The following is an 18,909-nucleotide window of genomic DNA, read 5'->3' on the forward strand; positions in this document are numbered from 1 at the left end:
GCTCCAAACCAACAACAGCTCTTGAAACCTTGTAAGTCTCCCCATCACTTACAGTGTTTGCAGGACTGATTTAAGGGATGAAAGCAATGAGGACAAGTTATTGGCTGGGCATAAATGCATAATCAATAATCTCAACTATTTGCAAATGCTCATACCTTTATTTGGACACTAAGCTGAAACAGTTCTGTTTAATCATCCTTTCCCAGGAGCAGAGTGGGCTTGGGTGTTAGGGGACCAAACTTCCGGCACTCAAAGACTCTGGATTACTTCTTGACCATCATCATGCAGAAATGCTTGCATACATCTGTACCTGAGTCAATCTATCATCAAGGAAACCAAAGGGGACTAAGATCTACATCCTATCAGACAGTCAAACTTCACTGAGGTCTCTCAACAGCTGCACCTTTATGTGTAAGTTGGCCTGGAATTATCTACTGTTACGTAGAGCTCTAGCAATATGGAATAGAGTGACGCTGATGTGGGTGTCAGAAATGCCGGGGTTGCAGAGAATGAGACACCAGATTAGTTTGCAAGAGTTAAAGCTGTCACATCTGATTGGACTGAAATGTTCTGTGGCTTGGCAATTTCAAGATAAAAATTCTGAGACATAGACGGGTAGCAGTAGAAACTTCTCTCTACTGGAATAACCTCCCAGGTCTGAGATAAGTAAAAGCTTTCAGAGACTTCTTCTGACAGAAAAGTAATTCTTGGACTCGGAAGACCATACATCAGATAATTCTCTAATTTACTGACTGGACATTGCCCGCAACTAACACCTCCATAAAACCCAGCAGGTGTAACAGGTCAAATTACGACATTTGAATATTCGCGGAGAATTGGCAGACTGTGACGTCAATGAATCGGCAGACTGTGACATCAGTGAATCACATGTTGTCGGAATTGAGATTTATTTAATAATGAAGAAATTTATTGAACTTTATTCGGGAAAAGATTTGATTAATTAAAATGAAGTAAACATAACCAAAATTCGTGTTTTACAAAAACATTAAATAGAATTACGCAGAAAAGCCAATTGTGGTATGAATGACTTGTATATTGATGACGTCATAAAGCACATGTTGCTAAAAATTTAAATAAAAAGCTTTGAAAAAATAATAAAAAGAAAATAGAAATACTTAAATTGATTAATTATAGTAAACGTAATAAATTTCAACAATTATAAAAAAAGAATCAAATTATATTTATTCGTAAAGACGCTGATTTGAACGAGAGAAGGGATGAGTATTGTTTTGAGTCGGTATCCGTCGTTTTATACGGAGATTCGCCCTTCTTTCACCAGACTCGAAGCAAGGAGGTTGTGTTAGTTCTCCTGGGATAGTAATGATCTGTTGTAAAGTATATTGAAATTTAATCAAGGATGGGATATTGTTTAGACTTTTAAAATTATCAAAGCACTGCAAGGTGAGTGAAATTATAATGTGTTGAGAGTGTGACATTTAATAAATTAATCTCGTGGTCACTTCGTTTGACTTTCTTTAAATATCCCTTTTATAAAAAGTGTGGAATGATGTTAAATTTTGTAATCATTACTTAACATATTTTGGAACCCTGACATACACACAGACTTGTCTCTGGTGATAACACCAGAGACGTTCAAATCTAATAATTTTTGAGTAATACCGAGGGAATACAGCTATCATTGGGCAAGATGGCGACCGATACCATGATGTGAGCAACATGGTTCAACAACGTCCCACTGGTGACAAGAGGCGTACAACTACATGGTGAGTCAATAACTCTAAAGAACTGACTTTCAGCAAATTATCGCAACCAACGTGGGGGTGACACACAGCAAATTGGCGTTATAATCTGCCACTCTCATCAAATTGACATCACTTCAAATCTGACACACATCAATTGGCGCAGCAACCGAGGGGCCTTCATCAAATTTGACACTCATCAAATGACGCTGCCAAAGAGGGACTTACATCAAATGACGCCACCAACGTGGGGCTGAAATACAACACAGGGATCACTTCTGGCTGGTTTATACCTTCCAGTTGAACCTACCACTGGGCACAGCAAAAGCTGATGTGTCACTTATATCTGGGCAACCCTATGGATGTCCAGGAGCGGCACATCACTAACCGCAAATGTTGAAATTCTGGGGTGCAAGGGTAATTCTTAAACTTACTGCAGTGAGATCTTTAGCTCCTAGGAAAATGTTGTAGTTTATTAAAAACTTAAAGATGACTGATCTGTCTAGATATCAGGGTTTCAATTCAAGAATAATATAAATTAAAATTGAACAGTACCATTTAGATTAAATTATTCCTGAAGTCCTCATATATAAAATATTTTATGCATACTCACTATCAATCCTGGTCTTCCATCAAATCCAGGATCTCCCCTTGCACCCGGTGGCCCAAGTGCACCTGGAATTCCTGCTGGTCCTGGCAGTCCCCTATCACCCTTCATTCCATCTATTCCTGGGGGTCCTTCTCGACCCATTGGTCCCTGTGGACCTTGGATTCCTGTCAGAAAAAGTGTCCAATTAATCCAGGAATTATCTCAGGAAACAAATAATAATTTATAATGAACAAACACAAATTTAAAAAGAACGATTATTATATGTAAAAGATGACATCAATATCATGAATTGTACGTCATCAATGACTTGAGTACCCACCCATCAGAACATCTGTCAGATCATTGGCCATACGTGATCTACCAGTCCGATTTACTTCTGTACCATGTAAACTATTATAATTTGCAATAATTTAATTGTCTTTGTCTCACTGCTAACATGGAAATCAAGAAAATTATTGGGCAATGACTGAATGTACTGGAATTTGAAAAATTCTGGACATATTGAGGGCTGGTACGCAAACTTTAATGGATGTAAAAAATCACTTTCAGCTGAGTTTTCCAGTTAGGATTACATTAAGGTTTTCTCATATTTTGCTCAAGCATCAATAATTCTGTGATACAATTTTAATTTTCTGCCGGTTTTAGTTAGGACTAAGAGAATAAATCAACACTTTACAGTTAATTTATAACATTACCTATTCAAAACAAACTTAGGATAAGATATGATGTGGTTGTACGTTTCCATCAACACTGAAGCTGAATGTCACTTTGGTCTCGCATTATCTCTTGCCCATCAATTAAACTATTTTGAATTATTTGTATAATAACCATTCAACTAATTTTTACTGTTAGATTTTTGTGTTTTTCAGCAATGCAATAAAATATGCAAATAAAATTAAAAAAAATAATTTTAACATAATTAAAGTTCAAGTTTTTATAGAAGTTTAAGCCTGAACAAAAATTCTGTGTATCTCATTTTTTAAGATTTTTGAAATATATGATGTTTAAAGGCTATAAAAAGCTAACTAAAATACATTTTATATATTTTTCTACAGTGAAAAAATATTATATTGTAATGTAACCAAAGGAAAAACTTTTTGGGTATAATGTAACAATACATTTTGTTGACAGGTTTGAAGAAAAAATTTGTTAATCAAGAATTTTATTCAGTTTTTTTAACGATTTTTAGCCTATGAAATGAACTGTGACGATTTATTAACCCAAAAGAACATTACACTGTTATAAGGCTTGTCAAGATATAAAAGCACTAAATACTAAATAACAATTAAGCACTAACTAAAACGCTAGTAACATATAGCTAAAACATATTTGAGCTTAATTATTTTCTGGTAAAGTCAGACAATAATCGTCAAAAGTATAAATTTCAGTTTGAAGCATTACATATATTCTTTAATAGTTTTTTGAAAGCCTTTACTGTAAAAATCTTCCTCCATGCTAAAGGTACTTTATTTAAAAAATGCTGACTATTATAAGAGAAAGATTTTTAAAATGAGTTGTTCTGTGTATAGGCACAGATAGAGAATGAATATTACGTGTTATGTAGTTATGACGAGAGAGCGATAAAGGGGTTGGATTGTATTTTTCTATAAGTTTCAGTTAAAACTTCCATTATATAAATACCTGTCACTGTCAAAATTTGAAGATTAAAAATGGCCTTTTACATGATTGATTAAATTTTTAATTTCCTAGAATTGGGTTTGCTCTCTTTTGAGTTTTGAAAACCTATTCAATAGATAGTGAATTACCCTAGTTAATAGCATAGCATGCTGATTTAATTTTCCCATTTAACTTTCTGATGTGAATTTTCCATCTCAGATTTTCATCCAAAGTAAAACCAAAAAATTTAGAATTTTCTGTGGAAGTTAGTTTATTTTTGCAAAAACCTATTTCAGCTTGTTCTCTAAAGTTTATAATACAGTGAGAATTAAGTACGGATGTTTTTTGGTGGAATATTTACGGAAAGTTTTTTTAGCTTTAGGCCAATTAAAAATCATATTAATCTTTTCTTGTAGTTATTGAGATAGGTCAAGTTTCTTATCATATGTAATTTAACTTGTAGTGCCATCAGCAAAGAGAAATAATTTTGTCACATAAACTGAGCTGTCACGTTTATTTATAAAAATTAACTATTAAGGCTAAGATTTTATCAGAAACACGTCAATAATCTGAGTGTAAAATCTTCATGTTGGTTGTTGCTTCTTGATTCCACCGATACCTAAGTTTGTAAGTAAAAAAAACAAGCACAATTCCTACAGACAGCTTGTCTCAACAGACTGACATGTGCTGACAGATCGTTGGCTGTAAGACTATATATACAATAGTGAGCAATAGACACACACACAATATTGACTAAATTGGATTTAATATATTTATTGAAAAAATCTTGTAATCCTGATTAATGCACAAAAAATATACACAATTTCAAGACTAATTAATAATTTTAAATAATAAGTTTAAACTGATTACAAATTAATCAAAACATAATAGATTTTAATGTAAAAAAGTAGTTTAGAAACAATGAAATCCAAACAAACATTGAGCCTAATTGAATGAATAATGTAATGGACGATATTCTGGTTGTGAATAGATATGAAAGGAACAATTTTAATAAACGTTGCACTGTTTGTATAAAAGATTGTGTTAAGGGATGAAAGTTGAAATTATTCAAGATAGATTATTACCTGGAAGGCCGGGCATGCCCTTATCTCCCTTCTGTCCAGGTGGGGGGATGAAACCAGGCTCACCCTTGTCACCCTTGATGCCGTTAAAGCCAGGAGATCCAGGAGCCCCGTCCCGACCTGGGGATCCTGGCTCACCCATCTTGCCCGGAGGTCCTACGAACCCAGGCAGCCCATCCATGCCCCGATCTCCTTTCTGTCCGTCATAGCCAGATGCTCCCTTTTGACCTGTAGGCATAGTTAGTCACTATCGGTAGGAAAACATGAAGAGAACTGTAACGGTTTATAGTAGTTTTCATTACGGTCTTGACACAAATAGCTGAGGCAAGCAAATTAGATATTACTTAACTTCCACTTTGTAGTCTTTTAGTACTTGCTGCATATAGTGAATGTGTCACCTGAATATGTGAAAGGTCAAAACCAAACATCCGAAATTAATACAAATTTGGAAGATAACTCAGAAGATTTTCAAAACACTTGTGGTAGCCAAACACAAATCATTATTTTAAAGTATTAAAAAATACATATTTTCTATTATGTATGTATTATACTAAGGTGAATATTCAACTATTACAGTATTAAACCAGAATATTCTAGAAACTAGCAGCAACGAAAACTGGCAAAAAAGTGTAAAAATTATTTTATTAACGATAATTTGTAGTGAATAAAGGTTTATGGTAATGTGTAACAATATACTAAAAGTCTGTTATAATTTAAACCATAATTTGTCCCAACATATACAAGGATACACCAAATTTAAATAAGACTCATTTTCTTAATTCCAACTTAGCTAAATTTACACTATTTATTTAGTCTCACGGCATCATGTTCTAGTTTCCTTATCACATTAAGAGCATGTCTACATTTGATCATTCTTGTAGACATTCGAGTACAAATTCTCCAACTACTAAATTATATTTTAAAAAGTTGTTTCCAAGTACTTCTCTAAGATAAAACAAATTTAAATTGACAAGTCTGGTATGTAAGATAGATGTTCCAGCATTTTCTGCCCTAATGCTACAAATGTTTGCTTTGTGACTTCACCTGCATGAGCCCTTGCATTGTTTGTGCAATGAAAAATACACTTCTAGCAAATTGCTACTTTCTTTCCTTTGTGTAATGAAGCACTCGAGTTTTGTCACAGGTGAGAATAAAAAGACTTCACCCTCAAGCAAAATAGGTTGAAGTGTTGCTTGTGTCCAACCAATATGGCTTGTGATAACAGTTCCAACAACAGAAATGGAACTCAGACTGAACTGATACTGTGAAATTGCGAGTCCTTTATTACGATCTATATAACAGTTCCAACAACAGAAATGGAACTCAGACTGAACTGATACTGTGAAATTGCAAGTCCTTTATTACAATCTATATAACAGTTCCAACAATGGAAATGGAACTCAGACTGAACTGATACTGTGAAATTGCAAGTCCTTTATTACGATCTATATAACAGTTCCAACAACTGAAATGGAACTCAGACTGAACTGATACTGTGAAATTGCAAGTCCTTTATTACGATCTATATAACAGTTCCAACAACAGAAATGGAACTCAGACTGAACTGATACTGTGAAATTGCAAGTCCTTTATTACGATTTATATAACAGTTCCAAAACTGCTATTCAGTTTTTCAGTGATGTTAAAGAGTTATGCAATGATTCTCTTCAATGAGATTTAGCAGTTTAAATATTGGTCTTGTTACATTTTCCAGTGCGTCAGACTTGTGCGTCAGTCCAGTCATAGCTCTCATTCTTGACTTTCACACTCTCCAGAAGATATTTTTACACCAAGCAAGCTTGATAAAGTGTTCTTTCCAAACTGTGCCTGTTGTCATTGCAAAATTGTTATTGAGTACAGATCTCCTATAGTCAAAAACTTAATTATAATCCACTGCTCTACAGAGAGATTAATTCTTGCTCGCTTATGACTTGTTTTGATAGTAAAAGGACCTGAGAGAGTTGCGGTCTGTACTTCCTCATACCAAATTATACAAGCAAACTGCTTAAAAACTGCTACGAGATCAATAACCTAATCGGCATGTGTAGAAAAATCAGCCCTGATAAAATTTGACAAACCCTCTTATACATGGTGAGTTTTAAATATCCACCCCTACTTTTGTCCATATTTCTTCATAAATTGACATCAGATTATTACTGATCAATCTTGGACATTAATATTCTACTCTAAATGTTTTATGCCACCAATTAGGTTTATTAATTTTTGACACTATCTCTGTACTTGATGTATATGAATAAAGAACATTTTGACTTTGACTTTGAGTAGCAAATACTTAATTTTGATTAAGATAATATTTTTGGCAGCCATTTTGAATCCACCGTATTTGAATTAGATCAAATATTTAAATGTAAAAGTAGTGTTGTGATACACAATTTCAAAGTATTTTTGGCACTGAATACAATCCCGGAATTTTTATCGTTATTTGTTCTGAGATATAGAAATAGTTTGATCGGATTGATTAGATATTGTAAGTAAGATAGCAAACTTTGCAAATTTATCACAAAATGAGTAACTACTACTAGTTTAAAAGTTTATTTCTTAATTTAGTAGTGTTTACTTTCCATTTAGAACCCATACCGGAATTATTTGGACTTATTACCTAAATTTGTATGGTGACAATGTTAAAAATAGTATTTTAGTGTCACTTTCAATTGTATATAATACAATTTTTTTCTTGCACTTTGTTTTTTGTTTATATTAAAACACAATCTACTTTATGGATAGCCCTTGTACATCAACAATAAAAAATATAAAACAAATTAACAATGATGAATTAAATCTGGAACAGATTTAAGCTGACCTGGTGGCCCTTGGTTTCCCTTCTCGCCTGGGGATCCAATTGCTGCTGGCCTGCCTGCATCTCCTTTAGGTCCTTGGAATCCTGGCAACCCGTCCTTTCCAGGGAATCCCGGGGGTCCATCTTGTCCTGGTGGGCCAGGAATGCCAGGGAAGCCTCTGTCACCCTTGTCCCCAGGTGCTCCAACTGATCCTATAGGACCCACAGGACCTTGCTTTCCAGGTAATCCTGGGAACCCTGGTTCTCCTGGAGACACAATTTATTGGTAGAATAAGATCATGTAGTTTTGGAAGTTTTAATAATGTGTGAATGTCTGAATTGATTGAAAATTTATAATTATTCATGCATATCTTTACTGTAGGTATAGACTAAGAAAATTTCAATTTACAGTTAGGTTGTCCAAACAGTCTGATATTTTATTTTTCACAAAACAATGATGATAACCCTTGATTCTTACCTTTGTTGAGACTGAGATGACCTCCTAGTCGACTCAACCACACTAAGCCTCTCTGATTACTGACTATAAATAGAGGATGATCCAGACAAGCCATACTCTATTTATGTCTATACAGAAGGAGAATAGCTATAATAAAATACCTTTATAGTAAATTGCAGTGCTGACTGGCAATCCAGGTATAACTAGACTTCTTTAAAAATTTCAGTTTTGACCTGTTGAACCCAATGTGAAGTGAAAGTGTTGTTTCAAACTTTACAAAATCTTGATGTCCACCATTGATCTCTATTAATTGTATGCACGAAAAGGTAAAAAACTAAAATTTTAAAAATTTTAAAAACTAAACATATGTATGTATAGTATATGTTTCTTTTGTGTACATACAGCTTTGGATAGGTTAAGTAAGTCAAAATTATTTGTCTCTGTATAGCCAGTTTTATATTGAACAAGAAAATACATAACGTGTTATAATCTGCCTTATTTTTTACTTTTATGAACTTTACAATCAAAGCTATAAAAACTTCAAAAATGGAGTGGCAATCCGGAGTGAAATGCAGGGGAGGATCAATGACAAATTTCAAGAGAACTCACCCTTTTGTCCAGGTATTCCAGGTGCTCCAATTCTGCCATGTTTGCAAATAAGACCCGGCAGACCCTTCTCACCCTTTATCGGAGGTGGGCCTGGCAAGCCTGGGAAACCTTTATCACCTATACAAGCAAGAGAAAATCAAAATAAACATGTCTTAGAATTAGACAAAAGATGAAAATAAATATTATAAGTTAATGAGCTGTCATACCTAAAATATAGCTTACAAGCCAAAGTATAAGAATGAAATAATACTAAATTTAGAACTGTGCAGAAAATATACTTAAATACAGAAGATATTTAATATTTGGAAATTTTAATGATCTATTTTTATTTTGAAATCACCATTAAAATTTATTTTAGGAAATCTCATGTTATTAAAAAAATTCATGAAGTGATTTGTTTAAGCTGAATATTCGTCCTAATTTTAACCTTGACCTGAAAATATTAATAGTCCAAATAAACTTTTCTCCACTGACAATCGATTAATTTCAGGCCATTTTTGTTGTCATATTTTAATCTAAACTAAATTTAATTTACATTAAAAATGTAAGAACTTAAATCATGGTTTAATTTTAAATTAATGTGCAAGTTAAATTTAATATGTAAAAATATAAAGCTGAGACAAAAGCTTTCGATTGCCATTACAGTCCTCACAATTAGCACTCTGCCTTAGCCATCAATTGCACAAATGGAGTATCTAAAATGTGTACCGTTACCCAAGGCAATAAATGAAAAGCAGTCAATCATGAATTAATATACAGAAATTTATAGCATACGTATAAGCGTCAGAGAAAAAACCAATTGGGTTTTTAACAATTTAAAAGTAGCCAATCTGAGATGGAAATCTCGAGTTCAAATTTTAAAAAATCACTTCAATTTTGGTTGGAGCTTACAAAATGTAACTGGCTTGTGAACTGTGAACTAAATATGTTTGGAGAGACTTTACCTTTGACACCATCAAATCCTGGCCTTCCCTGAGGTCCAATAGGGCCCGGGAATCCTCTGTCGCCCTTGAAACCTTGTTGTCCTGGTGGTCCTATGAACCCTTGATCTCCCTTCGCTCCACTGAAGCCCTGCAGTCCTGGGGCACCAGGCTCTCCCTTGTCGCCCTTTATTTCTATTGTTGGTCCTTCAGGGCCCCTATCTCCCTTTTCTCCTCTCACTCCAGGATAGCCTATCACTCCTTGTCCACCTGTGCAAAGAAAATGAGTTTAGTGCACTTTAAAACTAAATAGAATAACCATTTTCTAAAAAAGGACGTGTTTTGGATTAAAAAATGTATTGCTTCAACAGAACTTGGCGAAATTATGGAAATTACCTGATTAAACTTGATCACTTATCAAAATAACCTTCAAACAAAGAATTGATCACTTATTTGATCCCATTCTTAAACATTATCAGCCCTAATCAAACCATCTGACCAGGGAACTGAGGTCTGCTCTGCACACATAGCTGTTGAACAGACCACTCTGCTCCATCAAAGAACTGACTCAAAATACTTCTCAACAGCGTGACTATGTCAATGTTCTATTATACAGTAGTAATTATTTTTACATGGTTTGTAATCTCAATCATTATAAATAAAGACGATTCTGATTCAGAATATTTGGAAATATAATATACCCAAAATTAATTATTTAAAAATTGTTATTGAATTTTAGTATCAAAATACAGGATTAAATAAAAAATCTATCATACTCGTATATGTAGTTTGTTTAGAATTTCATTTCATCATGTGTTCATCCTCCTTGCTTTTGGACACAATTTGATTTGAATTGAATGTAGATACACACAAAATGACAGAGACACAAGACAGAAGATAGAATTTAAAAATTAAGCCCAAATACGCCTGCCTGATCCCTATCTTCCACCCTCTCCATGCAATCCTGTATTTTCTCTGTTTAGGTGTGCACAGTCACCCAGGCTTTCGTAAAGAGGGACTTCCAAGTCGACGGATTTTCCCGCTCAGTTCCCACTTACTTGCTATAATGTGTGCATCATGAGTTGTGACAGCGTACCTATATTATTAAGTAGTAGTTTTGTACTCCTCCTGGTTTTGGTGCTCGAACTTCCAATCACGTGTCCTTTTTTATCCACTAAATTGATTATTGAATCAATAAACTCAATACCTGTGGTAATCGTAGATCATCTTGATCGAAAACCGTGCTGTTGACTGTTTAAGAAATTGTTGGATTCCAGATAATTTAAAAATTGGTTATAAACAACTTTTTCATGTATACTTGTGTACAGGTTTTCCTTAACACACTACTTTTCACAATCTTCAAGTATGAATTTATCTTATTCATCACTGTGTTTTGTTAATTTGTTAGTTCTTGTCCACGTCCAACCTTATGTATTACATTTCATCAAATAAAGAAATCGTTAGTTCTTAAAAGCAGTTCCAAAAACATAGTGTTCCAGTTTTTCTAATATATAATACAATGCAAAAAATGCTAAAAATGCAAAATCAAAAAAGGGAAATGTCCAAATATACAATTATATATTTTTTTGTACTCATAAACTAATAATTCAGACAATTAATATGCATTGGGCCAAGGTGGTGTACAATAACAACAACAATTCTTTTACATGCCACTTGCACTCTGCTTCACTTGTTCATGTGTTAGGAGCAGTAAAAATTTCCGTTCATATCCAAATTCATCTTAGCTAAATAATGAATGTTAAGGCAGATTAATAATTTACCTAAGCTTCCTTTGTCTCCTTTTGGCCCATTTAGGCCAGATTGTCCAGGTAGCCCTTTGTCTCCCTTCAGTCCAGGGTATCCTGGAGGACCTGTCAATCCAGGATCACCATTGGCTCCAGGTATGCCATCTAATCCTGGGTCCCCAAGTGCTCCTGGAATACCGGGGAATCCCTATATACACAAAAATGATAAATAATTAATTTCAGTTCTACTATTTTTTCAATGCATAACTAGAAAATGTACAAATGTCAGTTCTTCTACATTTTCAATTCACTGGAAATAACTAGACAACATTAAAATCATTGTCATCTAGACGATGTCCCAATGTAAAAGTGAATTTTATTCTACTTACAATACTTTTCCTCTTTTACAACATGTCAATACTTATTTCACCATTACAAATTCTCTGTTACTTAGACAATCATTACAAGAAATTTATACATATACAATTTTTTAAACTGTAAATAAAACCAACTGTTCTCCATTTTGAAAGTTACATTATTTATTAATATCCTTCTTATTAGTATTGAGGCCTGAAATGAAAGACCTACACTGTAAAACCCTTTGGATATTGACACTTTTTAAACCAAGTATTAATAGCATTTGACATTGGAGATTTATTATTTAGTCTAGAAGGCCGTGAAGAATTTGACACCTAACTGTATGTAAATACTGATTTATGATCCTCAGTCTGTTGGTTATCAGCTTTTGTTTCCTTAATCATGAATCCATCTCTAACGTGAAAGTAAAAACAATGTGGCCGGTAGGAATTTGTTAAATGTCCCAGAGATTTGAATGAAGGTCTGTACAACTCTCTTAATTTATTAATTATTCATACTTCCATTTTTGTAACATAAAACGTTAGTGTCCAACATCAAATAAAACTAGTTATATAAATAAGGGAATGCATAGAAAGTAAGAAACGTTGGAGAAATTAAGCTTATACAAGCTGTTTATTTTATAGGATTTAACTAGTGAGGCATATGATATAATGGTATCACCATCTTTATTTTCGGAAACCTAATGTTTCAGTTCTTTTGGATCACTTAACAATAGCATTTCTGGGTTATCCATCCAAATACTTGCCCTATCTCCTTTATCCCCTGGATAGCCTGGTAGTCCGGCTACTCCTTTAGCTCCCGGTATCCCATTTCGTCCTGGTATTCCATCCAATCCTGCATCTCCCTTTGGTCCAGGAAGTCCAGGTCTACCGATCCCAGGCAGTCCTGCCTCACCCTTAATGCCCATCCTGCCATCTGCTCCTGTTGGGCCATCTTCTCCCCGAAGTCCTGGCATTCCTGGCTCACCCTTCTGTCCCTTCTCTGATGCTTGTCCTGGCTCTCCTTTTGGTCCCTAAAAAGGTCATCTATTTGAGAAGATAAGTTTTCATGAGGTCAAATCAGAGGAGCTATTTCAGTAAGTATGCGTTCATCGTAAAGTAGATTTAAAAAGAATGCTTATTATTAATGTATACTTAAAGTTGTAGTATGCAACTGTAGATTTCCTCTGAAGTTTTTTAATACAAAATGTAACTAAAAATGTAATCACGCACCTTCTTGTTGATTCTTATTTTAATGTGCACAACCAGCTTTATATACATATATCTTTCTATTCATAAATTAGTTAAATACGAGGCGTATTCAGAAAGTATATACTGTTTCATTCTACTGCCGCCATAGCACTGCAATCAGTGTTCAGCGCATGCGCACTAGTCGTCCTTGTTCACTGGCTGTCAACTCACTCCATTTTAGTTGTTGTGTTTTCAGTTTTATCTGAACATTTAAAATGTTTAAGACACTTAGTGATCTCGCCGTTTGTGATATTCGTTTTTTAATAAGATTTCTGAATGCAAAGAATGTGAAACCGGCTGAAATTTATTGTCAACTTCGAAATGTTTACGGAAAAGACGTGATGAGTGAAGAATGGTGAGAAAGTGGGTTGGAATGTTCAATGGCGGTCCAACAAATGTGCATGATGAGAACCGGAGTGGTCGGCCTTTCTCGTCACCGATGATCTGGTAAGGGCAGTTGACGAAAAAATCCAAGAGAACAGACGTTACACTATGACAACGCTATCTAACAATTTCCAACAAATTTTATACACGCTTTTGTACGAAATTGTTACGGATCGCGTAGGTTATTGCAAGCTGTGTTCCCAATGGGTTCTGAAAATGCTCACTGACGTGCACAAAACCAAGAGACTCGGATGTGTTTTGACTTTTCTCACACAGTACAGTGATGATGGTGAAGATTCTTTAACAAAATTGTGACAGGTGATGAAACTTGGGTCCGTCATGTCGCACCGGAATCCAAACAGCAGTCAATGGAGTGGTGACACATGCAATTTCCAAAGAAACAAAAATTCAAGACAACAATGTCTGCACAAAAAATCAAGCTCACTGCCTTTTGGGAACGGAAAGGTATTTTGCTGATTGATTTTCTCCCAAGAGGTGAAACCATTAAAGCGGTTTTGCATTTAAGGTATTGCGAAACCTTAAGAAAAATAAGGCTGGCAATTCAAAACAAACTGAGAGGAATGCTCAGTAACGGAATTGTGTTGCTCCATGACAATGCTTGGCCCCACACTGCTGGTGACACTCAAACATTGGTTCGACAATTTCGTTGGGAGCAGTTCGATCACCCGCCCTACAGCCCAGACTTGGCACCGTCTGACTACCACTTGTTCCTGCGCATGAAGCCATGGAGTTGTGGCTACATTCTACGAAGAGGGTACAGACAAATTGATCACCCGCTACAACAAGTATTTGAACATCAGAGGGAACTATGTCAAAAAATAGTTTAAGTTTGAAATAAATAGTTTTAGTTCACGTAGAAATAAAATTGTGTTGAAAAGAATTTTTGTATTTGTTTTTTTTTTTAACGGTACTTACTTTCTGAACACGACTCGTAAAACATCTATCACAATATTGTGTTCATATGTTTGTCATTACAGCATTATTTAATAGTAAAGATAAAATTAAGTCATTAGCTTACCCAAGGTCCCACAGGTCCAGGTTCACCCTTGGGGCCCAGGAGTCCGATGGGTCCCATGGGGCCAGGAGGTCCGGTGAATCCCTTATCTCCCGTCAGTCCTGGCAAACCAACAGGACCCCGTGGACCCTCAGGTCCCACAGGTCCTATGAATCCCATAACTCCTGCGTTACCTTTATCTCCCTTTGCACCAGGTATACCATCCATGCCAGGAGATCCAGGTATACCTGTAACAGAACATTATTCCACCAGTAATTATTCTGCCAAATTTTTAAAGAATTATTACTTCAGACAAAACAATATTTATGCGAGTATTCTTACTTTAAACCCTATGAGTGTTTAAGTTTATCTTCCTTTCAATAAAGGGGGAACCAAATTAGCTGCCGGCCAAGCATTTGAGGCTTCATTTTTGTTACTCGGGACTAATGTTTAAACTGCGTTATGAACAGAAGTTTGTCTTTAATGTTTCACTATGGAATTTTAGTATTTCAGTGGTACTGAATTATTCAAAATATAATTATCTGTTAAGACTAAGTGTTTATAATTTATATTCAGTATAAAGTTTCCCAAATGGAACTCTATATTAAATATAAAGTATAACCATTAGTATTAACAGATAATAAAATGTTTAACAATTCAGTCTAAACATCTATGTGAAAAATGTGTTGATTTGAGATGAATTCCTGTTTATAACGTGTTTTAAATATTAGCCCTGTGTTAAAAGCGGAGACTCAAATACTTGGCTGGCAGTTGACATACATTCCTTTTAAAAAGTGTTTGTCTCCATTAAGCCCATATGCATAATAAGCGAGACACCTTTTATTGATTCACTTTTCGTTATGTAATATTTATAGATCCAATTCCTGTATCCAATACCGTATTACAATAGAGGCTCATTGATCTACCCTAAGTGGGCTGCTGTGATGTAGGATAAATAAAACAGGTCAAGTAGGAACATAATTAAACTCACAATAAAAATAATACAGAAAGAACATGTAGTTATAATTTATAAATATTGAACAGTAAAAGCATACTAGCTAAAACGTTTTGGCCTAAAACTGATTTATATACATAGTTTTGTTTAAAGTTGCCTATGGTTTAGAAATACAATACAATCAAAAATCAAAAATTTTACTTTATAAAATGTAAAGTACCGTACTTTAAAAAACACATTCACCGCATCAGGTACAAGCGATCTTTCACAACTGCCGATCAGGTACACACAGAGTTTTCGTAAAGCATATTGTGTGTCTGATGGGGTACATGTTGCTATACGTTTCCTTTATTGTTTTAACAATATAAAGAACATTAACAATAACATTTTTATTGTTTGCCTGTCTTGGTGGTTTGTTAATATGATCCCACGCTTAAAGATATACCTCACACTATCGTGTATCCCGTTGGACGCTAGATTGCTTAATTTTTTAGGTCCCCGTTACAGAGAAACATTGAAAAAGCATATTGAAATTTGTTTGTGCATATTTTGCCTGCATACTTTTTTCGTTATACTTAGTTGTAAAAAAAGAACAATTACAGGTTTTTTGTTATTACTGAAAAGTTAAACAGTATATAAAACAATCCAGATATTAGCCGTCATCGTGAATGTGTTAATATATGGTAAATTATTATAATATTTAATAAAACAACAAAAGAACTGGCAGATTTATGAAGATTCACATTCGCTGGATTGGTGTGGATAAGTTCTTTTTATGGAACAGGGCTGTATGATAGTGTAAAAACTAATGGTGCTTCAAAAGGACCTTGGAAGTTCCTGAATTTATTCAACAATAACTTAATGGTCGTAATATTTGTAAAATTAATTTTGAAAATTTCAGGTTTGTTGTGATACAAGATGTGATACAGGTTTGTAATACAATAGACAATCCCTCCATGCTTGGCTGAGCAAGCCAGGCTTTTTCTGGCCCAACAATATCATTTGCACTTCACACAGAATAAAATTTATGCCCTGAAAGGGGACTTTCCGACTTAACACATTCATTCGGAAACTCTTCTTTTGTAATACATCATTAGAAAGGGAACTTAGCATTTTAGTGCAAAATAGGGAAATTTTAAATGTTGATTCATTTACATGATATTCAAGCCGAAGATTTTAATTTTACACACCTAAAAATTGTAAGAGTTATATTTAATAATTAAAAAATGTACACACTCAGTAAAAATTCTAAACATTGTAAGCAGAAAAACAGATTAAAACATGATTAAGATTAAAAAATCAAAACATATCTAAAGATTAGATTTTACATTTTAGTAGGGAGTTAAAAGTGAGGGTTAAGAATTTTCTACATTAATGGGATCTTAATTTGTCCTATTTTTGGTCTCTAAAAAGCTTGACATAAGAACCTGTACAGATTTCCTGTGTTGCCTGAATTTAAAAAAAAATTGGGCCAAGCCTTTGACTTGTGTTTACATCACCTCTCAGAGAAAAGATTTGGAATTGAAAACTAGATGTTTCCTGCAAAATAGCAAAGACTAGTACATCAAACTATAGGTCTCTCTTGTGTTTACTTTGGTTGTTTAGGTACAAGTCAATAACACTTGTTAATAAACAATAAATTTGGGCTTATAAGAAGGGTACTATTCATCTACAGCAAGTATCTTTCATTTAGATTCAACATACAATATGTACTTGGGAATGTGAGTATTTCACTATCAATAGATAATTGATAATAATTTGCTTGATTTCTCCGTAGAAGGCTATTTTTATTACTTTCCCAATATACTTAGATCTATTTTGTTACAATCAAATGATAACCACAACAAAAGAATTGAAACAAAGACCCACAAATTTACAAACAAAAACTACAGGTAGAGAAATAAAGTGGGATAAAAAAGAAAAGGTGAAGTGATATTTTGCAGATATGGACATACCTCTACTGGTATTCCAATAGGCATAATGTGGCTAAACAATTTTATTCTTTGTAAATCTATTATGAGCTAAATGGTTAGACATCTATGGATATATTGATGTACAATTAGGTAGTTGGCAATTGAGAAATATACATATACTATTGCAGTTATTCAAAATAATGTGAAAGCAAACCTGTAAAATTAATCTGAACATTTTTACTTGTTTCAGTCATTAATTATTCTTATTGAATTAACTAACCAAATTAAATGGCCAAAAACATATTAACTTAATTTATCAAGGATATAAGTATGTTTCAAGTGCTTCAACATCTCTGAAAGGAAAGTTAAATATTGAGAACTATTGGGAAACTATTGTAGTTCTATTAGAACTATAAAAAATAACATTTACATCATTTTAACTTACCTGGAGGTCCTCGTGGACCCTGGAAACCTTTAGGACCATCAGCTCCTGGAGTTCCTTGCTCTCCCTTTACTCCTGGGAATCCGGGTACTCCTGCTCTTCCTCTCTCACCAATCAAACCCGGAATACCTGAAAAAATATACATTGGTTTAAACTCCAGTATTAAAACAAGCAAGGAAAACTAAACATTTTCAATTATTGCCCGATTATCCATTTTGCTCTCAATATATGAGATATATTACACAAGTAGAGCACGATATATTCAACATCTCTTTGCTACAGGCCTGTAAAACCAATAGTTACAGTAAAACCCTGGTTAACCGAACTCGGGTCAACCTAAACCCAGGTTAACCGAAGCGGTTCCCTGAATGAATGTGTTTATAAATAACTGAGCAAAATACTTCATATTCATCAGTAGAACACTGCGCCAACCCTCCATCTCTGGGCAGATGAGTATGTGCATAAGTGACACATCGCTATAGCAACTGGCTGGGCAAATAACGTCTCCTTAAGATGATTCACTCTCAATCTTTCTCAACAACTGCCAACCGACTTACGCCACTCCTATTAGTCATCTCACCCACTTTTGCCATCATTCCTAAAGTAAAACTTACAGTAATCGTTCATACATAATTCATTTTCTCTAGTAGGTTATGTTTAGATTTAACTGGGTTATCCGAAAAATTGGATATCCGAAATCGCTGCCTCCCTTATATCAGTTACCGGGGTTTTACGGTTTCATCTGCTTTGTATCATTAACATGTTCTTGGGACTTTTACAGATCTTTGGTAGGTTTTCAATAGGAAGTCAAAAACATTTATAGCCTCTTCTTAATAACATTATGTATTCATGGTGTACAAAAGCTCTACATAAAATTATTTTAAACATGCCTTATAATATTTTTTGTAATATGTAGAAATGTGACAAATTAGTAGTCAAAGAAAATTAAACTTAGAATATTATCTTTAGAGCACATAGAGTTTCATTTTTGGTCCATGTTGTTTATTCATTACATTAAAAATGTGTTACTAAATA

The 18,909-nt window shown here is 34.2% G+C and overlaps 1 protein-coding gene across 1 annotated transcript in view; it reads right to left on the reverse strand.

Moving 5' to 3' along the window:
• LOC124364182 (collagen alpha-1(IV) chain) overlaps window positions 1-18,909 on the reverse strand; it is a 98,121-nt gene that overhangs the window by 15,953 nt on the left and 63,259 nt on the right. The window contains exons 19-27 of the mRNA XM_046819467.1: window positions 17,878-18,003; window positions 14,589-14,812; window positions 12,682-12,948; window positions 11,595-11,766; window positions 9,838-10,083; window positions 8,894-9,010; window positions 7,852-8,094; window positions 5,034-5,258; window positions 2,335-2,495 (exon numbers count right to left, since the gene is read on the reverse strand). Of these exons, the coding sequence (XP_046675423.1) occupies window positions 2,335-2,495; window positions 5,034-5,258; window positions 7,852-8,094; window positions 8,894-9,010; window positions 9,838-10,083; window positions 11,595-11,766; window positions 12,682-12,948; window positions 14,589-14,812; window positions 17,878-18,003 (1,781 nt within the window). The remainder of the gene's footprint in view (window positions 1-2,334; window positions 2,496-5,033; window positions 5,259-7,851; window positions 8,095-8,893; window positions 9,011-9,837; window positions 10,084-11,594; window positions 11,767-12,681; window positions 12,949-14,588; window positions 14,813-17,877; window positions 18,004-18,909) is intronic.

This window comes from Homalodisca vitripennis, chromosome 6 (genome assembly GCF_021130785.1).
Source record: "Homalodisca vitripennis isolate AUS2020 chromosome 6, UT_GWSS_2.1, whole genome shotgun sequence".
NCBI classification, from domain to species: domain Eukaryota; kingdom Metazoa; phylum Arthropoda; class Insecta; order Hemiptera; family Cicadellidae; genus Homalodisca; species Homalodisca vitripennis.